General features: G+C 53.2%; 3 protein-coding genes across 3 annotated transcripts; 1 reads left to right on the top strand and 2 right to left on the bottom strand.

The window, feature by feature from the left end:
• Nucleotides 1-40: 40 nt before the first annotated feature.
• QBC33DRAFT_541081 (putative phosphoketolase) lies at nucleotides 41-3383 on the bottom strand. Its single transcript, XM_060428128.1, has 2 exons — nucleotides 1356-3383; nucleotides 41-1277 (listed from the first exon to the last, which is right to left on the bottom strand). Exons 1-2 carry the CDS (start codon nucleotides 2904-2906, stop codon nucleotides 381-383), a joined length of 2448 nt encoding a protein of 815 aa, XP_060282657.1. The 5' UTR covers nucleotides 2907-3383; the 3' UTR covers nucleotides 41-380.
• A 9117-nt stretch (nucleotides 3384-12500) lies between these two features.
• QBC33DRAFT_100157 (glycosyl hydrolase family 61-domain-containing protein) lies at nucleotides 12501-14036 on the top strand. Its single transcript, XM_060421831.1, has 4 exons — nucleotides 12501-13090; nucleotides 13166-13343; nucleotides 13452-13532; nucleotides 13589-14036. The coding sequence occupies exons 1-4, from the start codon at nucleotides 12732-12734 to the stop codon at nucleotides 13907-13909; spliced, it is 939 nt and encodes a 312-aa protein (XP_060282656.1). The 5' UTR covers nucleotides 12501-12731; the 3' UTR covers nucleotides 13910-14036.
• A 295-nt stretch (nucleotides 14037-14331) lies between these two features.
• Nucleotides 14332-18967, bottom strand: QBC33DRAFT_541066 (leucine-tRNA ligase). Its single transcript, XM_060428127.1, has 15 exons — nucleotides 18826-18967; nucleotides 18676-18766; nucleotides 18596-18622; nucleotides 18369-18534; nucleotides 18021-18304; nucleotides 17866-17959; nucleotides 17661-17811; nucleotides 17372-17593; nucleotides 17234-17306; nucleotides 16134-17171; nucleotides 15877-16060; nucleotides 15588-15810; nucleotides 15490-15518; nucleotides 15183-15426; nucleotides 14332-15115 (listed from the first exon to the last, which is right to left on the bottom strand). Exons 2-15 carry the CDS (start codon nucleotides 18757-18759, stop codon nucleotides 14557-14559), a joined length of 3378 nt encoding a protein of 1125 aa, XP_060282655.1. The 5' UTR covers nucleotides 18760-18766; nucleotides 18826-18967; the 3' UTR covers nucleotides 14332-14556.
• Nucleotides 18968-22318: the final 3351 nt, after the last annotated feature.

Raw genomic sequence — 22318 nt, 5'->3', positions numbered from 1 at the left:
TTCGCCTTTTGAATTGGGGTTGAGCAATGCCCTCACAGACTCTTTAGCAATCAAGTATTCAATTAATATAGAAAATCGTGTCCTTGCGTAGGTATATATATAACCAATTTGCAAGCTGCTGCTACTTTCTTTGTTCTAGGAGCGTCCTCCCTACCGCGAAGGGACGAAGCCAACACAGGATTCCACCCCAGGATATGTTCTCAATGAGGTGAGTCTGAGGTTAATGTAGTCGAAATCGAATATGGTTCTATTATGATACCTGAACACCAGCCTACAGTTCCCTCTTTCATTAGGCTCGTAACCCCCCATACCCAGCCTCAATATCGGCCTTCCTTTGGCATCAGAACCATCAGCGGAAGATGCTGGCTGCTGCCTCCGTCTCAGGCCTTCTTCGCCTTTGTGACATTCTCCTGCCACGTCCAATTCTTCAGGAACGGCGGGTCGATCCCGGTCTCGTAGGCCTCGTTCCGAGCCCTGATTTGCTCGTTATGGAGGGCCTCCCGCGCCGCCGAGCCGCGGTTGTGCAGGTGGGGCATCCTGTCGATGGCGTCCATGGCGAGGCTGAACCGGTCCGTCTGGTTGCGGATGGCCAGCTCGAGCGGCGTGTCAATGTTGCCCTTCTCCTTGTACCCGCGGACGTGCAGATTGATGCTACCAGGGCGCTTATAGGTGAGGCGGTGCACCAGCCAGGGGTAGCTGTGAAAGTTGAAGATGATGGGCTTGTCGGCGGTGAAGAGACCGACCCATTCGCGGTCCGTGAGGCCGTGCGGGTGGTCAATGTGTGAGATCAGCTTGAAGAGGTCGACCACGTTGACACAGCGGATCTTCAGTTCGGGGAAGTGTCGCAATAGCAGGTCGATCGCGGCGAGTGACTCGTGTGTCGGAATATCGCCACAGGACGCCATCACAAGGTCGGGCTCTTCACCCGCGTCAGAGCTGAACTGAGGCCAGATACCGATGCCCTTCGTGCAGTGTACGACAGCTTCCTCCATGGACAGGTATTGAAGATGCTCCTGCTTGTCAGAGACGATAACGTTGACGTAGTTGGAGGACCGGAAACAGTGGTCCATGACTGAGAGGAGGCAGTTTCCGTCAGGTGGCAGGTAGATGCGGACGACTTCGGGACTCTTATTGGCCACGACATCGAGGAAGCCAGGGTCTTGGTGTGTGAAGCCGTTGTGATCTTGTCTCCAGACCACGGCTGTCAGTAAGATGTTGAGTGAGGCGACCTTGTCTCGCCATTCGACCTCCAGCGCCTTTTCGATCCATTTGCAGTGCTACGGGAGATATGTTTTAGTACGAGAAACGAATCAATGAGCGGTGAGGAGGGGGACGGTGAATGTGCAAGCCCGTACCTGGTTAACCATGGAATCGATGACGTGGATGAAGGGCTCGTAGCTGTTGAGGAGGCCATGGCGGCCGGTAAGGATATAGCCCTCGAGCCAGCCCTCGCAGGTGTGCTCCGAGAGCATCTCCATGACGCGCCCGGCAGGAGCCAGGTTGCCGCCATCCTTATCCTCCTCAAAGTACTCGCCCATCCATACCTTCTTTCCCGCTTCATACACCTTTCCTAGCTTGTTCGACTCCGTCTCATCGGGGCCAAAGAGACGGAAGCTTGTCATGTTCAGGGCGACAACATCTCTCAGGTAGGCTGACATGTTCACCATGCTCGCATCGAACGTGACACCCGGCTTATCGACCTTGATAGCATAGTCGCGGAAATTCGGCATTTTCAGGGGCTTCTTGATGGTGCCGCCATTGGCGACAGGATTGGCGCTCATACGTCGGCTGCCAGTGGGGCAGAGGGCCTCCTTCAGTTCCTTGCTAATCCTGGCGTCTTTGAACAGGCGGTCGGGCTCGTAGCTTCGCATCCAGCTTTCCAGAAGCTCGAGGTGCTTTGGGTTCTCGCGCACGTCCGTTATTGGCACCTGATGTGAACGCCAGAAACCCTCAAGGAACTTGTTGTCGACCTTGCGAGGGGCAGTCCACCCTTTGGGGGTTCGGAGAACGACCAATGGCCACCGAGGCCGGAGAGCCTTGCCTGAGTCACGGGCTTCCTTCTGGTATTTCTTGATCTCAACCACGCAGCGCTCGAGTGTGGCGGCTAGTGCCTGGTGCATGGATTCGATGTCGTCGCCCTCGACGAAGTACGGCTGCCAGCCGTAGCCGATGAACAGGCTCTCGAGCTCTTTGTGACTGATCCGGGCCAGGATGGTCGGGTTGTTGATCTTGTAGCCGTTCAGGTGCAAAACGGGCAGCACAGCGCCATCAGTGATAGGGTTGAGGAATTTGGTGCTGTGCCACGCCGTTGCGAGCGGACCGGTCTCGGCCTCACCATCGCCAACTACAGTCAGAGCAATGAGGCTTGGATGGTCAAAGACGGCGCCGAAAGCATGCGAGATGGAATATCCCAATTCTCCACCCTCGTGGATGCTGCCGGGGGTCTCGGGCGTGGCATGCGACCCAATGCCGCCGGGGAAGGAGAAGTCCTTGAAGAATCTCTGCATGCCATCCTCGTCCTCTGACTTGTCGGGATAAACCTCCGAGTACGTGCCCTCCAAGTAGGCTTGAGAGAGCACGGCAGGAGCGCCATGGCCAGGCCCCGAGATGTAAATCGCATCAAGATCGTATTTCTTGATTAAACGGTTGAAGTGCATGTAAGTGAAGATCTGGCCAGGCGCCGAGCCGAAGTGGCCGAGAAGTCGAGCTTTGACGTGTTTGAGCTCGAGTGGTTGTCTCAACAGAGGGTTGTCCCGGAGGTAGATCATGCCAAGGGCGAGGTACAGGCTCGCCTTGAAGAAGTCATTGTATTTCTCGATCTCCTCCTTGGACAAAGGGTTGCCCTTGACGGTGGAACGAGCAGGTCCGTACGGACTGATGCTCTCAATCTCTTCCGAGTCACCCATTGTACAATTGCTGCTGGTGGTGAGAACCAATTGGCTTAGGGGACCGTGGAGGAGTGTGCGAGGGAATTGAGGGTAGTTGATTTGCGGGGTTGAAAGTTGTGGGAAGACAAGGTTTGATCATTTGAGGTACAGTTGGTCATTATATAGGTGTGATAGATATCCAATGGACACTACATGTACCTGCGGAATGTGCCCACGCCATGCAATCGGTGCCCTTCTCAAAGCAGCTCTGCAAGAAGCACTGAGAAACAGCAATCATGGTGGAAGGCTGGACCACATTTGGGCCTGCGGGAGTGGGATCATACAGGGGACATCAATTAGGGAACCTATCAGGGTGTGTTCGGCTCGTAGCGACGGTCAATAGGCAGATGTAGCTTGCAGCTTGCGTATTCGATATTCGATATGCTGCAAAGAAGTGGTCTGATGGTGATGTCATGAAGCCATGATACGTCATGGAATATAATGCATGTTCTAGACTGTGGTCGCCCAAAAGTACTGACCCCCATTTCCCCCCAGGAGCCAAGTCACGACTTTCTTTTGCAAGTGATTTTACATCCTGTAACAGAATACCCTGCCATCCAATGCCTCACGTCAACTAAGTACAATAATACGGAGAAAACAGTAACCCATTTTTTTCTCTCATATAGACCCCGCAAAATCACAAGAGGCAGGGAGGTGCTCAGGTAGGTACATACTGAAAACGGCCACTGCAAATAACGACATTGCGAGCGGAGTACTCCGTGCACCTAGCGGCCGTGGTAAGGTTGAGGCTAGTTTGAAAGCTTGGGACACTATTTGTGCTTTCCCCACCCTGGCTGAAGCTTTCCTCGTCTCTTGATCTTGTCTTCAAGAGATAAGAACCTCACTCAGTATGGAACGTCAAAAAGTTGTCGACAGTCTAATATCAAATCTCAGTTCATTTTACGTGCTCGTTAATTGCACATGTCTCGAGATATCCACGAGAAACTGCCTGGTATGATGGGAACTTGCCTCATGTTTTGCTTCCCAACTCGACTTGACGGCGACTTCCAGATCAGCCCACTGGACCTCGGTTTCGGCCGCATGCCGGGCTAGATCATTACGCTACTACTGTGTGAACGTTCGGCCAATTAGCTACCTAGGTACACCATGCGCCCGCTTTCTCGCCGCTTTCCGCTTCTTGTCGGCCCTAGCTTTTTTTCTCGAGAAAGCCAATGCATGCTATCGGCGTGGTCGAGGAGGGGACTTACATAAGATCAGGCATGGATCCCAAGACTTCCCTCTGATAAACAGCACAGAAGAGTTAAGAGCCAATGATTTAAATGTGAAACCAGGTTATCCCATGTTTTGCAATATTCTTGGAAATGTCCAAGTAGGACAAACACTCCCGCTCCCCCCTACTGTCCGTATTTCAACTAACCACGCTTGTTTGAAGGCGAAGCGCTGGTTTTCACGGAAGCAACGAGATTGCCATGGTCAAAGACCCTCAAAGGTACTGAACAGTCAATTGCTGGCCGGAGAGTCAGATGGAAGAGCTTCTCGAGAAAAGAGTACATGGAACGAAGTCTGAGAGTAGACTGTTGGCGTACCCCACGGCAGCGATCATGTACTGCATCCTCGATACACCTCGAGCCGAAGCCGCAAGTACACAGATCCGGATCAATACGCCGACAGGAGATTCTTCCGTTGATCAGAAAAGCCCGGCCCTTGGCGAAGCCAGAGCCTGGCTAAGCGCATTCCTCTCGGCCCCCTCAGCATTTGGCAGATGGACGATAGTCGAGGACATAAAACTCTCTACGAAGGTTGAGATTAGGATTGGCAAAATGGCAGCCTTCTTAATTGCCAATCCCTGTCTGCATCGTAAACTTGCAGGCAACAAGCGGAAGTCAAGTGGAAGTTGACCAACCTCGCACCGGCGCGTGAAGGTCATCCTGACTGGTGTGGGATGCAGAATATGTGGGGGCTTTCCCCATAAGAGGCTTGAGATAGCAGAGAACATGGTTCCCCGGCAGCGTCATCCTGTCCCAGAAAGGTTCAGGGGGTCGTACCTTGGGAAGTAGAGGCTGCGTCGATTCGCCCTAAGATGTTAAAAAGAGGTGGATAAGGATATGCAGGGGTATAGAGCTGGACCTTGTCAACGTCCAGAGTAACTTGGGCGGGGAAAGATGCTTTGGGGGAAAACAGATGTTTTGGGGGGGTGACAATCGTTCTGGGAGTGAAAGATGTTTAGGAGTGGCCGTGACAACTCACTTTCAGCCTACCAGTTCCATCTCGGCAACTCCGTGTGCTTACTTAGTAATCCGCTACCTAATTACAGGACTTTCACTTTACTGCGAACATCCTGGCCAGTTGTCAGGGGAGGCCACAGGAACTCAGGGGTCGAGATGTCTTTATTCCGTTAATGGACTAGGGGATCTACTCGCCACGTGGCTTCCACGCGACAAAGTCCCCGGACGGGGGAAGCGGAAAGAGTGGGTTCCGGGACTAGACGCGCCAAGAACCGGCCTCGACAAGATGACCTGCCAACGACCAAGGATCCCTGTCAATGGCCAAGGATCCGTACATCTTGTGACCCACTGTTCTCTAGGACCTGCTACCGAAGTCCCAACTTCTACTCCTCCTTGAGAAACTACCTAGGTAGCTAGGTACCTCGGGCTGTGCCAGACGACTAAAGTCCAGCAGCGGTGTGTGCCATTGACACGCAAGCCAACTTGGGAAGAGGAAACCTTGCAGCCAGAAGCGCAGCCAGAAGCGCAGCCTCGACGTGCCTACGCCCACCAGGATAAGTTGGCGGTCTCCTTAAAATATAACCAAGACCCAAGTTTTAAACAACGACTTGCGCATTGCCGCAGTCGAATCTCGATTGGGAAGAGCTTATCCAGATAATTTGATGGGACTCCATCAGCTTCGCGGGGGTCGCCTACCTAGTTCTCCACTGTCCTTATATTGCGCAGAGGTACCTACCTACCTTCGTAGGTAGATTCCATACTTCTGTTAAGGTGCAGGATAGGTACCCAATGACACCAGCCCAACTGCGGTCGCGCCAGACACGTCGTGTGGCAACCGCTCCCCAACAGCAACTAGCGCATAACATGGAAAGTTCGACGGGAAAGGCTGCCCTAACAGGATCTCTTCATGTCATCAATCTGCTGTGTAACTATCATCGAACGGCGGGTGCATCCCACCCCCCCAGCCTTCCTGCCTCCCTACATTAAGCAAAATTTCCCTGCAGGACCTGCTTAGGTACCTAGAGTTAGTCACCTGCAGCATCTTCACTGAGCCAGGGGCTGCGCCGAAGGCAGGGGCCCCGTCTGTCAACCAGGATATAGTGTTTTGCCCTTTCTCCGAGCATGAGAACATGCCCTCCCCATGTTTGGCGGACAAGTCGCCGCCAGTTGGCGCACCACCTTCACAAGCCTGTCCCCGGTAAACATGGAAGCTCGGCTCAGTGACGTCCATTTCTTCCCAAGGCACGCTACCAATCCCAGACATACAGGTCTCCAAAGAGACAGTTGGCCTATAGCAGCTCCCGTATTGTTGACCAGGTAACTTGTCCACACCGCCGGGCATCTTTTTTTTCTTCCTGGCTGGCATGGAGGGCGCTCCCAGCTTTGTTAACAAGGGCATCTGTACCCCTGGCCTGGTGACTAGGGTTCCTTCCACCTGCGAATCTAACTTGAGTCGCCCGTTGGCAAGCCTTGTTTGGGGAACTGAACCTTCGTTCTCCCAGATTATTTAAGTATTTAAATCTTGCCTCCTGCCTCCTGCCTCCTGCCGCCTGTCTCCTACCCTGCTTCGACGCCGCACTCGAGTTTGGGATCGCCTCGCCGTACCGTCATCCGCATCGCCACAGCCAGCCTTCTTGCACCGAACTCCAAAGACACCCTCGGACCTTCATCAAAATCGTCTCCCAATGGCCGATAATAGCTCCATGTATCTCAACGTCGACGATGGATCGATGTATGTCCTTGTTTACAGACCGCGCCTTCCAAAACAACCACCATTATTCGCAAAATCAGCCGAATGACGCAGTTTAGAGATCTGACAACTTTGAGCAGGACTGGCACAGTACCAATTCCGCACCCTGAAGATACCAAGAGACTCCGCCAGAGCCGGCTTCGGACTTACATGGAAAATGACGGCAGCGACATTGTCCAAAGGCTATGGGATAGAGCTCACAACACAACCAACACTACCGCGACCGGTCAAGAAGCTATCTTGGATTCCTTGCTCTTGATGCTCGAACAACTCTTAGCAGGAGGGGAAGCGGCCCCAGGTGCACCCGCCCTGTGATAACGACCAAACGAGTCCCTACACATCTCGATTATACCCATGAGCGGGTAGCCCAGGCATTCGGGGGCCGGCGAGTCTTCAAGGTGGTCACTATTGGCCAAGTCTTGCAATGTAACAATATGCTGTCTTCTTTCGTCATAATTGATCCCTGTTTTGTCAGACGGGCGAGCCGGATTTGGTCAGAAGGGCGGAGAGTGTTTCTCAAGTGTATACAAACTAGCTATATCTGAATAATACACCACCCTCCGTTTCTGGTCATCTGCGCCAACACTCGGCGATTCGCCTCCCTGGGAGACCAGAAGGGCCTCACGTACGAGCCAATTCAAGTACTCAACCTGGGGCCAATCCTGTCCATAAACGAAGTGGTAGATGTGCTCTAACAAAGGGTTCCGAGTTGGGATTGGCTTCCCTTGATTCCTTGACCCCTTCGCCCTTGAAGGAGGCGGCGGAAGGGCTCAATCTGGATTGTAAAGGATCACGTTCACATCCGGCTCAAAAATGTCGGTGAGCAAGATCTGTCGCCTCAGGTTAATGGAGGAGGGATGGTCCCCCATTTCGAGTTACCTGTGTAAATATGGAGAGGCTTGATACCTAACAAAACGGGGGAGATGAAACTTTGTCCACTAATAAGGAATTGAGGTAATTAAAAAGGAGGACGAAATATCGAGGCGAGATTGATCTATAGATAGTATCACGAAATGTAAAGCGCTCACCGCTTGCAACGAATAAGTTGGAACCTCGGTAGGTACTTGGCGGTGTGTGGGACCCGTGGACGTCGGGTCGCATCCATTCTCCAGAGAACCCCCACGCGGTGTTTCGTTTCCTTGCCCTACGGGTGGGTGTTTGAATCCCCACAAAATCGTGCCTGGGATGAATCCCCACTTATGTGACGTACATTATGTGGGGCGCAATTGTAGGGCGAATCCTCTCGCGCCCCTTTGTCAACCGCATGGCCCGCAAAATGCGGAACGAATCTCTAGTCGCAACGATTGGCTGATTGGTCTCGAGAAAGCGAGACACCTTACTCGGGCGCAATGTCGGGAATCCCTACTCATCCTTGATGGAAGGACCACCAGCCCTAGACACTTTCCGGGGAAAGGGTTGACGTGTCTATGTCGGGATCTACCATGGGTGTGGCACAGGGATGGGTGTGGCACCACGGTGACACGGCGTAGATGACCTTTGGTGGGCCTGAAGATTTTTCTTCAGCAGACCGATTGAATCGACTGGTCTATGAATCACAAGGCAGTCTGCCGAACACGCACTCCGTTTTGCCTTGCAGGAAACTGCGCCGGAAAAAGAAAAAGAAGGAAAAAACGCCACCACCAGGAAGCCAAGGAGCAACCACTTTGCAAAGCCACAATTTTGCGGCGCTTACAGGTCTGCGTTGCTCACCGGCTGACCGGTAAGTTAGGTAGTTACCTGAAAGTAAGGTAGGTATGGAAGGTTTCATAAGTAGGTACAGTACCTTAGGTAGGCCCGGGCTGCACCCCACGCAGAGGCTACCATCGGGCCGCGTGTCTCGTTCCTATCAGTAGGTGTCTCCGCGCCATCTTGCTGCCCACCTTACCGTCTCTCTGCACTGCTGTCTGCCTGCAGTCCGTCTGCGGTCCGTCTGCTGCCCCTTCATTACACTGCTGTTAGGAACACCCCTGGGAAGAACTCTTCTTTCCCATACGCCTTTCCTCTCTTCCCCTTCTTTTCCCACCTGCTTAGATCTGATTCGTGGTGTTATTACTTCCTATTTGGGTGGGTGCAGGCGGCCTTCCTCGGTTCTTTTTGTGTCCCGTTATTCGAGCTGGCATTCTTTGAGGCCCCTATTAACGGCATGCCTCGGCTGCCGGGATGTGTATTAGGTCATCATGCCGGTCCTGATTGACTCCTAGCAATCCCGGGTGTGCAGTTTTAAGTGGGGGAGGGGTTGTGCGATCCCGTCAGGGACTAACTTATAAAGTGGCTGTGGGGGGGAACAAAGTTCAAAAGGTTTGGAGTGGCACCGGAGTGCGTGTGTTGGGAGACGATCTGTTGGGTTGAGGGGTGGAATCCAATGAGGCTCTCAAATTCCCACACCATCATCCATGTCGGTTGAGCTCTCGACTGTGGAGCTCTTCTTCCCCAGAGTTTTGGCCCGCGCAGGCGGCACCACAGCCTTTTTTAAGGCCCCAACCAAGGTTCCTCTAGTGCAAGAGGCCGGGACTTCCCATGTTTGGGGAAGATCAGGGCAATATTTCTTTAATGATGATAAAAAAGTGATAAAAACCCCCTGAAAAAGAAACTCATCGTCAGCTACCATTTTTCATCAAACCCCCCCCCCCCCCCCCTGGCATTGTTGTTGCTCTTGTCAATTCCGCCAATGGCGGTCGCGTGCCTCCTGTGCTTGCGCAGGAACCTGGGGATGCCTTGACCCGACTGCGGAAGCAGTCTACCCAAAATCCCCCTCCCCCCCCACGCCTTCGAAGCTGTTCCCATCTACGCCCAGCTCAAATCACAAACCCCACGCCCAAAGGTCCATCCTTCCGAGTCCAATCATGGTCCGTCCATTACTTCAGGGACAAATTGTGGCTAAACGAAGAGCACACTTTTGTGCTGTGCGCCTCAGAATATATAAGTCCGCCATCATCCTCAGACTCCAGACCCCAATCCTGTAAAATGCCATCCTTCGGGCAGCACAGTTTGAACCGGCGGCCCATCCATCCTCTTCACCCCTTCGTCTCTCTGCTGCTTGTTGTCTCATCCAAGAATAGATACCCCAGCCTTCGAAGTTAAGGGACTTATAATATCCCCCCTGCCCTTGCCTGCCAAACAGTCGATACGTTCCCCTCGGGCCAAAATCATCATGGCATCAGGTACCTCGATGGACTCGGTCAGAGCAGAGCAAGGCTCTGCCGCAAGGTAAGTCAAAGACTTTCATCCCCCCCCTTCTTCCCCCAAAGAGCACCTGTCATCACAAGAAGTGAAGACCTCCATACCGAGACTCGGCCATGGCTAACGACCAAGCCTCGTAGCTACTCAGGTGATATCGCCCCTCACCGGTCCGAGGAGGAACAAGACGAGCTGGAAAACCACCGAATATCCCTCTTCCTAGATGACAAGGCTCTCGTGTTGTTGCCGGTGGGCGCATTCGGAGCGAGGGGCCGAGCGCAAGCACACATGGAAGTCGTTGGGGAGGTAATTCGCGATTTCGAACGTCACTTCCATGACAATAAGTAGGTATGTGTGGGATCCATTGCATGTACCCTCAGGGAACATGGAATTTCACTGGAGCTGGAGGGGGGAAGGGAAAAAAAGGGGGTGGGGAGGGGGAAGTTGTTGAGAGCTGAGCCCGGTTTCGCAGTGTGCAAAAGTAAGAAAACTTGTAGTATAACAGTGAGGTATCTGAAGGTGTCATATCATACCACCGGCTTCGAGAGTATACCCTGCACTTCAAATGATTACACTGCTTCTGTTCTTGTCTGATCCAACTTCATGGCTATCGCTAAATCCCCCCCAGTTGAAGGGAAAAGCGAAGACATTGCTTGGGCATGGATTTGCTAGTAACAAGAGGCTAATGCATCCGAAAACTAATGGTCATGCGCATATTTTGCCGCCCGTCTGACTGAAGAGTGAGTGAAGAGGTCAAGGAGTGCTACTTAGATAACCCCAACTTTGGAGTGATGGCCGGAGGCAAGGAGGTAAAGAAGGCGATGTCTTCGCCAACTGGCTGTCGAACCACAACCATCAAATGCAACGTGCCCTTGATCCTGGATCAGCACCAAGGCGAGGGAGTAGAGGAAAGAAAGGTGGGCGGGCACTTATGCAGTGCAGCCGGAGTCTGACAAAGCTGCAAAAGCTACGTCCCAACCCGAGTCAACAACCAGGTCGGTTTTGATACGCCGGCACCAGGTTCGCAGTTGTATGGCTGGCAAGTGCTTGGGGTTGCCAGGTGACCAACATTCTGGAGGTGTCTACCCTAGGCCAGGTGAACACATAGGCGTCCTGGAGGGTCTATGACTTCGCTCTAAGCCGGGCAGCCACTAGAAAGCGTACTGTGTCTGCCCAAGCATGATATTTCTCAACGGGCTACCTCACAAGAGTCTTTCTAGGGACGCTGGAGCCAAGTACGAAAATTATAAACAAAACAAAAATGTGTACGCAGTGAGCTGTGGCTGGTGGAAATCCCACTTGAGTTCCAAGTCAGGGTGGGGAGTCGGGCCCGGCTCAGGCAGCGGCCAACTAGCGACGCCACGCCGGACTCGACGATAGGAACTGGTTTTCAATGCACCAAATTGGGGGCCGGGTAAGAAGTCGAGGCAGCAATTGATCTGGTCGGCGTCGGAGTTGACTTCTAGAAATTCCCTGCATCATCACTGTCTATCTATGTTAGCCTTCTTTCATTTCCCGGTCCCTGGTTGTTGTCCCGGTAGTTGTAGGCCTTCCGCGACTTGATCGTAGCTCAAACGGGACATTTCACTTTGAAGCGACAGGGTTCAGCTTGCATACTGCGGAGAGAGATTTGGGGGCTGTTGGAGACACGGTAAATTATATCATGCACATATATATTATGACAGAGCTGAAGAGCAATGGAAACCGGGGATATCGTGGGGAACGGTGGGTTTTGTCGTCATGCCACAATCTCAAAGGTACGTTACAGAGTCACGTGAATGTGGGATGCAATTTTAACCTGGTTGGTGGTTGGTCAGGGGTTATTAACGTAAATTAACTGGCAGCAGTCCATCAACATTCGTTTCCTTTCGAATACCACGCTACAGTTCATTACTTGCATGCAAACCTCGCTAAGCCCAAACCGTTGGCAGATGCGAGACCAGCCAGCGAGTATCTCGATCCCAGATAAACTCAAGGACATCAGATCGAGTAAAAACTCATACACAAGTTCGAAAAAGATCACATGTTGAGCATTCGTGCCAGATTCCGGAAGCCAAGGCCGTGGCCCCGTGTTCCGGGAGCATTTTGGCGTCAGAGCCACGCTGCCTGGCCTTCCGTCCCCCGATTCTGGCACGGTAAGGTAGCATGGCAGCGTGGCTCTGACGCCGCCAGACACGACTGATGTCGAAACCTAGTGGCTCGGCGCTTGTGACTGTTGGTTGCAGCATGTAGTGTGCGCCACTGCGTCTTCATTACTCTGCCCTTTCGGGAAGCCTGCGGCTGTCCCCGGTTTTGGGGATCATGCCCCCCTCCCGGACCGGGTCTCCATCTACAAGCTCGGACGATGTCCCTCCGCCGTAGCACTGGTTGACCCTCACTATTGTGACTAGTGCTCAAACCCCAAGTTACCCAACCATTCTACCTGGGATTGCTTCCCGGGCTGGCCACATCACGCTGCGCGTTCGAGCAATGCCATGGAATTGACGGAATGCTGGAGAACCTAGAAGGGCTCGCCCCGGCTACGCGGCGCAGCCTTCGCCTGGTCCTTCTAGGAGACATATATATTTACTGCCCTACCTTCGTTCCAAATCCACATCCTCTCTGTTGTCAACCCACGCCTCTACCTGTATTGCACGCATAGCCCGTTGATTCTAGTACCTACCGACACTCCGCCAGGTCTTATATCCAAAGATGAAGGCTTTCTCGATTCTGGCAGCTGCCTCGGCGGTATCCGCCCACACCATCTTCCTCCAGCTCGAGTCCGGTGGTACCACCAATCCTATTGGATATGGAATCCGCACTCCAAGCTACGACGGACCCATCGTCGACGTCAATTCCAACGACATTGTTTGCAACGGTGGCCCGAACCCCACGACTCCGTCTGACAAGATCATCAACGTCTCGGCCGGCTCAACTGTCCGAGCCATCTGGAGACATACTCTTACTTCCGGCCCTAACGATGTTATGGACGCCAGCCATCTGGGACCTACCATTGCATACCTGAAGAAGGTTGACAATGCCGTGACCAACTCGGGAGTCGGCAATGGATGGTAAGATGGAGGCTTAATTTCCCAGCAGACGACTGTTGACTCGAGAGTGGCGCTTGCTGACTGGTTCCGAAACAGGTTCAAGATTCAGGAGGATGGGTACAACAACGGTGCCTGGGGCACTAGCAAGGTTATCAACAACGGTGGTTTCCAGAGCATTACGATTCCCCAGTGCATTCCGAACGGCCAATACCTTCTCCGTGCTGAGATGATCGCCCTCCATGGTGCTAGCTCGTCCCAGGGTGCTCAGTTCTACGTAAGTTTTGCTTGCAGGTCATCGCGGGCATCTGCTTGATCTTGGCACAAGATCTAGCAACCTAAACCCAGCTCACAGGCAGAACGGTGCGGCTAACACAATCAATAGATGGAATGTGCGCAAATCAACATTTCTGGTGGCACAGGCAGCGCATCTCCCGCCACCTACAGCATCCCAGGCATCTACAAGGTCAGTGCATGATCCCCTGCGAAGTGGCAATATGGACTAACAGTTCCCACCCGCAGGCCACCGATCCCGGTATCCTGGTCAACATCTACTCCATGACGCCTTCGAGCAAGTACACCATCCCAGGTCCCGCCCTGTTCACCTGCAACGGCAACTCGGGCCCCGGCCCTACCACCACCCAGGCGCCCCCCACGACCCTCTCCACCACGACGAAGCCAACAACAACGTCTGCCGCGCCGACGACGTCGGCTCCTCCCTCGGGCGGCTGCACGGCGCCGCAGTGGGCCCAGTGTGGCGGCATCGGCTACACGGGCTGCAAGGTCTGCGCCTCGCCGTTCAAGTGCACTGTGTCGAACGACTACTACTCGCAGTGCCTGTAATCCAGGCCAAACAATCAAGGGGTCGGTCGGGTGTAGTGTGGAGTTTGTACATAGCTCTATTCCTGTCCATATTTTAGTCACACCCGGTAGTTTCCCCCTGACCGACTAGGTAGTTAATACCTAGCTGTGCTGGCATTTCTGAGGATCCTGTTATCCAAGGACGTTATATTCTCCTGGAAGAAGCTCGTGCGTTTTGGGAGGTGAGCCGCACTCACTTAGCCAGGAGAAGCAGACCAAATTTTAGACCTTCTGCATGTCGCCCTCCCCTCCTTCGTTGACCAATAAGAGGCATGCATGCCAGGCTCTTGAACGGGGAGCCTCTATACACCTATCTGAAGAGAGAGAGAAATCAAAAAAAAGTGGGACAATACAAGAGGCAAGTTTCACGAGTTTTCGGTACCACGAAGGAGCCCAACCAAGGTGTCTTCATATTTGCTTTCTCTGTGTGGTTCATTTCATAAGCGGGCACAGCGTTCATGCACATGATCACGAGCATCTTTGCTCTATTTCTAAAGCGACAGCCACTACATAGCTAGCTAGGTAGATAGGTATACGCATGTGGTAGCGCCGTTTGCCCCCATCCTCGTCTAAACGACCTTCAACCATGCCTATCTATTGCCAGGAACTTTTTTTGGCCCTATACCGATTTACTCCTCGATATTGACAAAGATGACGGTGGGCTTCCCCGGCGTGATATCCGCAGATATACCCTCAGACGATACCTGCTCTCCCTCGCGCCGAGCAGAGCTGCCTTCCTGTTCGCTCGCAAAGATGACCTCGCCCGCTCCGTTCTCGTTGATGCGGATGATCTCAACGGCGTCCAGCTTCTTGATGACGGCCTTCAGCCCGAGGACCATCTCCCGGAGGACCTGAGCCTCATCGAAGGGCAGCTCCCGCTCAAACACACGCTCCGGGCTCTCACCGCTGTCGAGGCGGCTCTTCAATCCCTGCATGAACGGCATGGCTCTCTTCATCTCGGCCTTGTCGATACCTGCTGCCGCAGCCTTCAAGTCCAGATTGCCGGTCGAGTCAAGCTGCTTGTGGAGAGCGTCTCGATATCGCTGTTGCCATGCGGGGAATGTGGTGGCGATGAAGACGCTGAGCTTTTTGCTCTTCTTGGGGTCGAAGGAGGATTGCTTGCCCTTCTGTCTCTTCTTCAACTGGCGGGCCTCTGACTGGATTATTGCGCTGGTCGTTGCCTTGATACTACACAACGTATCGGGGTTAATCCCTAACTATACGGTGTGCCCTTCGACGAGAAGATACTACTTACTAGTCACGCACAGCCTGCAGCCCGGCGTCTGGTACGGGAACCTCCGGGTAGCGAGCGTTCTGGATGCTAGAGTCTTCGTGTAGAAGATGCCGCCAGACGCCCTCGGCCCAGTGGGGTGCGATCGGTGCGACCAGCAGGGCTTGCAGATAGACGAAGCGACGAGCAAGGTCGTGATGCATACCAACGCCAGCAGCTCGGCACTGTTCTCGATACCAGTCCCTCGCTGACTGCAGGTCGTAGAAGCCTACATCCGTTAGTCCTCGTCTCAGGCGGCGTTGCGAGGTGGCCAGAAGTGGAGGTGACATACCAGTTTTCATTGCAAGCTTGTACATGGTCCTTCACCAAGTCAATAACTGGGCAGAAAGTGGAGGGGGGGTAGGCAATCGCCGTGGAGCTAGTACTCACCCTTCATAATGCTGCCGGGTCTCGAGGACGAGGGCGTTCAGGTCATTGTCGAAGATCTTGTCGAAGAAGGTGTGATCGCCTTTACGAAGGGAAGAGGTATCGTCCAGCACCTCCTTGGACCACTTTCTCAGTTCGAAGAGGCGAAGAATGGAGGCGTTGGCGACGGACTCTTCAAAGTTGGCGTCCTCAATGCCATCGCCTGCTTCAGCCAAGGCCAACCGAGCTGTCGATATCACAAGGTGGTTAGTGGGTGCACCACATGAAGCTCAAGCTCAGAACAATGTCTTACTTGCGTCGGCGCCAAACTTCTCAATCGCTTGGCGGAGTGTCAGGAAATTCCCAACACTCTTACTCATCTTCTTGCTGTTGAGCATCAAATGACCATTGACTCGGAATCCCCGAGGCCAGAACCGCTTCGGAAACAGAGCCAGATGGTGGTACAGTGCAAAGGTGAGATGGTTGTTGATAAGGTCCTAACGCCGTCAGTTAGCAGGTTTGTCCACGCCAGCGATGAATTCTGAGGAAAGACGAGAGATATATATGTACCTTGCCCGACACACGAATATCCATAGGATACCAGTACGAAAACTCCCTCCTCATGGCGGTGAGGTCTTCCGTGGCAATGTCGGTCTCCACCGTCTCCGTACGGAAGAAGATGTAATCCCAAACATTGTCCGTCATTTGCTCGGGCGAGATGGGCTTCGTTGACAAGCCTGGTGTTTTCCCAAAAATGTCGCCATGAAGCAAATGGCATACAGTATAGTAGGCCATGTAAACCGTACTATCTGACAAGCTCTCGACAAGCTGCGACGAATCCCAGGGCAGTCTTGTGCCCAGTCCGAAGGAGCGGCTACATGCCCACTGCGAGAGCCAGTTGATGGCCTGCTCAAATGCATGCTCGGCCTCGGGATAATAGCAGTTCATCTCGTTCTTGAGGTAGTCCAAGACCTGACCACACCACTCGCCGTCGCCGCCATTTGCCGAGGTGCCGTAGTTGAAGTACCACTGATCGAGATACGCCGCAACGCAGGTATCCCCAGATCGGCTGATGACCAGACCATCCGGCTCGGCATATTTGAAGGCAAGATCCTGTTCGAGAAGGTCTTTCTCGACGAGAGATCTCGCTTCTTGGACCGACTTCCCCGAGTAAGGACCGTAGATCATAGTGCCCTGGTAGAAGCCATTCTTGTATGCAATCTCCTTGGCGTCGGCGAGTTGTTTCGTATCATTTGGAGAATTGATCCGCAACTCTTCATAGAGAGTCTTGGCGATCAGGTCGCCTTTTGGAGTCCTTATGATCGGGAGTATTTCCTTCTCTGCCCACTCCTTCTGGATGCCATAAAAGTCGGGCTTCTTGGCCAGATCCAGCGTGGTCGCATAGTCGTCGGGGCTATCAGAGGGGACACAGGTGACAACCCCAGTTCCCTTGGTAGGTTTCAGGCTATCCATTGGGAGAACCCTGACACCGTCACGATGAACCGAGAGAGGTGCTTGAACGAGGGTACCGATGAGATCAGAACCCAAGATATCGACGACCTTTGGCAGCACACCCCATTCCGGTCCGACGTTCTGGTAAGACATGTTCTGACATACAGAGCGTCAGTAAAGAGGGCACCATACAAGTCAGCAAGCAGAACTTGACTCACACGAGCAGCATGTTTTGTCGCAACGTAGTATTCGTTCTTGGCTGCTGATGCTTCAAAGATGCCATATTCGACCCTGTCGACAAACATGGGGTCAGAGAACGAGGTATATCGTCGAAGGCTACCGGAGCAGCAACTCACTCGGGTCCCACGAAGCAGCAGGTCTGACCATACATGGTCTCCGGGCGCAAAGTCGCGGGGACAAAATAGACACGAGCACTGGGAGGAAGCTTGTCGCCAATGATCTCCTTGGCACGCGCGGACCACTCGAGCGTCTGCAGCTTGATGCAGACATATCCCTGGACTGTCACACCTTCACCGGCGCTGCGGTCATGGTCCAAGCAAGCTTGGCCGTCCTTGGGACTGTCTTGGGTCAGTCTTGTTTACTATCGAAACCTGGACCGATTCGATGATGCATGGATTGTCTCACCTGTACACCGTGTAGCGCTTGCCGAACTTGATCTTTCCAAGCTCCTTCAGGCGAGTCATTTGCCAGCGAACGAATGAGTCGTAGAACGGGTTCATATCAGTTGTGACCATGGATCTGCGCCAGTCAATCCGGCAGCCAAAGGAAGTGAGGTCTTAGGGGTGTGGTCAGTCACATGCTTGCACTGCATTCGGCGATCCAAACGTACCGGATTTGCACACGGCAGGGAAGTAAGTGATCCAGTATGTGGGATCGGCGAACTTCTTGATCTCCGTGATGGGCAGACCCAGAGATAACAGGATCTAGCCGCGGTCCTGGTAAGCACATTGCTGCGCGATATTGGAATAGAAAGGGGAACTGTACTTGAAACTGATATTTCACTTGACCAGACTTGGCTGCAACCTTGCTCTTGGAGCCCGCAAACTTGCTGAGATCGGTCTTTGCCTCCGGATTCCCGGGGGCCGCATTAGTGCTATCAGCTTCAAGGTCTTCGTCCTCTTCCGAGTAGCGCTCGAAATTCTCGCCGAACAGTTCAATTTCTCGGACCAACTTGTCGGCGGCGGCTTTGATGGGCATTCCACTGCAATGGAAACCCTGGGGGAACAACGCGCGCCTGCCCTGCATTCTCGCAAACCCCGTTCCGAACTCTGGTTGGCTTTGTTAGCTCGGTCGACTTCCACATATCTCAATGTACCGAGGATATGGACTGACCGATCTTCGAAGCTGTAAACGCATGTCCGGCGTGGAGAGTGCCGTTCATATATGGGTAGGCCATAGTTCCGTAGAACTTGGGCGAGTCGGCTCCATCGTCTGCAGACGGGGCATCAGGGGTGAAGATGCCGGATTCGGCCCATTCTTGCTGGTATTGCTTCTCGAACTGGTAGGTCTTAGTCGCTGTGATCTGCTCGTTACTCGGGGAATTCGGGAATTCGACGCACCCCAATCAGGAAATCGCGCTTCTCCGTCTGATACGTCTGTTAGCCGCGAATAATATGACAATGAGGACGCAATACGCTACATTTTGGAGTTTCATGGTCGCCTCGCTCTGCTCTGGCTTCCCAGGAAGCACCACCAGGGTGCTAGTGCTCTCGACGCCTGCCATATTTGTGCTAGTATGGTAGAAGAGAAGTTAGCATAACGAAACAGGTGGTATATCACCATCACTTACATTCTCTGTTCAGGTAGTCGTTCGCGTGAAGATATCGCGGGACTTCCAAGTTCGAATTTCCATATCTTGGTGGGGGTGGGCCATCATCTAGTGTAGGCCTGGCTGACTCATTGGCCTGGTCATGTGATCTTCAGGTAAAAACCAGGCCTTGGGCATACTGCGGGGTATTTTTTTCAGTGCCTGCTAAACGACGTGTCTGTGCGCCTATGAGCCTGCCCCTTGGCTTCACCTTCCATGGCTTCTACCTTCCCCCTCCTTGCCTCCAATATCTCCCCCACCACCTTTTATTGTCGCCTCACGATCAGCTCATGCTCATGCGAATGTATCCTCTCCTCTAGCTGCGCCAGCTCCTCCCTGACTTTTCTCTCATCTTTCTCCCCCTTGACCAGAAACACGTTGCTAATTAAGTTGAAATACTCCCACGGGATACCTGCCTGGTCTGCCCGGGTTGTGGCCCATGCTTTTGCACAGTTGACCAGGAGGCGGACGATTTTGCTGTTGGGGATGCGCCCCGCAGCGACGGCGTTGATGAGGATTGACAGTTGGAGCCGCTACCAGATGCCATGACGAGGATGCAGCATGGTGACTGTTGTTTGTCTCCATTCTTTTGCGATTGATTTTGTTTTCTTGAGAGTGAGTGAGTGAGTAGGTACTTCGTTACCTGTGAGTGTCAGACCCTGGTACAGGTCTTGCAGGTTAAGCCTCAAGAAGCAACTGTTCAGGGGTTGTCGCTACCCCGCCAAAGAGTTAAAGATCTCGATCCAGGGTGTTCAAATTTACACCGCCTTGGCAGTATCTGCCACCTGACTAGACTGCCAGAGGCTGCCCTCTCTGTTCCTTTTACTTACCTTCCCACAGCAGAATTCCCCTTATTCCGCGTATTTTTATTGATACTATCGTGGGCGCCCCTAGCCACTGATAGACCGATATGCTGTTGTGTCCAGAGAATTGTCGCCGACCGTTGCCACCTGGGCACTTACATCCTGAGCCGGAGAGTAACAAAAGACGTTAAACCAAATGCTGGGTGATCGCTGACAGTACCAGGTACCTAGGTACCTACTGCAGGGCCAGTACAGCTGTGGTATGCATGCACACAGGTGACAGAACCACAGTACGCATGCGACTCGCCCCATAGGTAGGTACCTACAACCTTAGGTACTGTATTGTATGTACCTACCTAGGTGTCAGCCTTACTGGGATTAACCGCTCGGGCCAATACAATTATTGCGTACTTGGAGGAACCTTAAACAAACAATGGATCCAGTTTAAAGTTCGGGAAGCCGGGATCTGTCTTTGGAGTGTTTGCTTATTTATATATGTATATTATCTTATCTCATCTTGCATCTTCGCATCTTCGCATCTTCGCATCTTCGCATCTTCGCATCTTCGCATCTTCGCATCTTCGCATCTTCGCATCTTCGCATCTTCAACCCCCTTCTCTTTTCCTTTCTTTGCTGCAATTTTTTCTCTCTACGTTCCTAGCAGTGGCAAGGTGGCAATCCAAATCTTGCGTCAGACTCAGCGGTTGTCTATGCTACAGTAATGCGACAAGGCGATGGGGGCCGGCGGGGTAGAATTGTTGTTGCCCCGTTGACTGCGTTGTTTCTTAAATTGAAGGCCTAGAAAAAGGTTTTCCGAGTGCCGTGCTCTTTTTTTCTCCTCTTTCAGACTGGGCTGCAGGCTGAGCATCATTGGCAGCACTGCCTTCTCTGCCCAATGGACAGGAATGACTTAAACTGGGGGGGGGCTTGTGCCAGACATACCTACAGGTACCTAGGTAGCCATATACAAGTAGGTAGCTCCCGTCGTCAATTCTCGAATCACAATTCTCGAACCCGAGTAAGTTTTCGAGTGCAGACCCACCCTATGTAGCCTGCTCTATCCAGGATGGAATTAATACGGGTGGGTAGGTACCTAGGCAGGGTAAGTGGCGTCCAGTTCTGGCTGGAGAGTTCAGTTCTGGCTGGAGAGTTCAGTTCTGGCTGGAGAGTCCAGTTCTGGCTGGAGGACTGGAGACGCCAGTTCTGATTGGAGAACGATTAGGTGCCTCCATATATGCTCGCACCCTACTTTCCATATAACTTTCACCCTCTCCTCCCACCTTCTCCGCTTGTTCTCTAGCCATCGCAAGCTCCTACAGTAACGCGCCCGGCGGAGATGGTCACAGAAACATTGATTACTTTCTTAAATACTCGGATTCTACAGGAGAACTACTTGGAAGCGGCTACCATTGCCGAACCTACTGGCAGCACCCTCCTTAGGACCTACCTGCTCGCCTTTCCTTCAGAGCTCATCCCAAACTCGCAACACCGCCAGCCCCTTGCGTAGTATAGATAGCTGAAAAGCATCGGGTGACCCGTTCACCAAGCCGCGGACGGGGAGAGCTTCCAACTGGGTTTATTGCCCTGATCCGACCTCCGAATCTGTGTTGCAGCATCCATGGCGCCGGCCTGTTCCACGACGGCCCAACAAGGGTCGGTAAAGAGGTGCGCAATCCTTCCACTGTGTTTCTCGTCCAGCGCTCCTTCTCTCCCCGTTCCTCGCTATTGAGCTTCGACTCGTTCGACGGTCAGTCAGCTAATGCCGGGTGTTGCAGCGCCGAGAATGAGGGTGCGTCGGCAGTCAGCGACTCGCGTGCTTCATATGAGCGCGCGGAAGCGTACAACCATGACCATGTCGGGTCTAGAGTTGCTGTATCCACAGCAACTGCCTTGGAGAGAGTGGCGGACGCAGAGCAAGCGATGCGGGCAAAGATCCAGATCCTGACCATGCCCCTCTCTGCAGTCCCCGTCGCCATCACGGCAACGGGAAATCAACCCGATGGCATGCAGGATAAGCTTAACAAAATTCTCGAGCACCTGGAGACGCACAAGAGCGGAGAGTTGTGTCGTTGCGACTGCAGCACAACGCCACAAGCAATCGACGATCCCGTCACCCAAAAATGACGACCTCCCGACGTTTAACCGTACTGATGATGTCTCGGCTGCACGATGCGCACACGCCAAACCCTCCTCTTCTATGAGACCAAGATGGTCAAGTGATCATCATGGTGCGAGTTGATTGATTGATGCATCGCGACCTCATCGATGCGACGCGTGTGCCAACAAGGTTCGAGGTTGGGGAGCAACGAACACGCGCACCCAATTTTCCCTGCCCGAACAGTCAGTGCTCAGCATCCGCATGCGATTCCATATTTGGACTTTGGGTTGTTGGTGGCTGGCATACGGATGCTTTCGGTTGATAGCTCTGTTATGTTGAGTGAGAAAGGATGATCAGGAGCGGGGACAGATGTCTGTTAGTTTGGTGGAAATAGAGGGCTCCAGCCGCGGCTCTCACCATCCAATCATGTACGCATCTTCACGGAGTCCGGATGGGGCCGCGCCTCGCTTATATATCCCCCTCCCGCTCTTAGTCCGTTCGGATATTGGGGAAACCAGCGTTCATTCCTAGTGGTACCTAGCTGCTGTGAATTCCCCACTAGTTCCCTGAGCAC

This window comes from Phialemonium atrogriseum, assembly GCF_030411735.1.
Source record: "Phialemonium atrogriseum strain 8032-3 unplaced genomic scaffold QBC33scaffold_15, whole genome shotgun sequence".
In the NCBI taxonomy this organism is placed as follows: Eukaryota; Fungi; Ascomycota; class Sordariomycetes; order Cephalothecales; family Cephalothecaceae; genus Phialemonium; species Phialemonium atrogriseum.
This window is presented reverse-complemented; position numbering and strand designations above follow the sequence as displayed.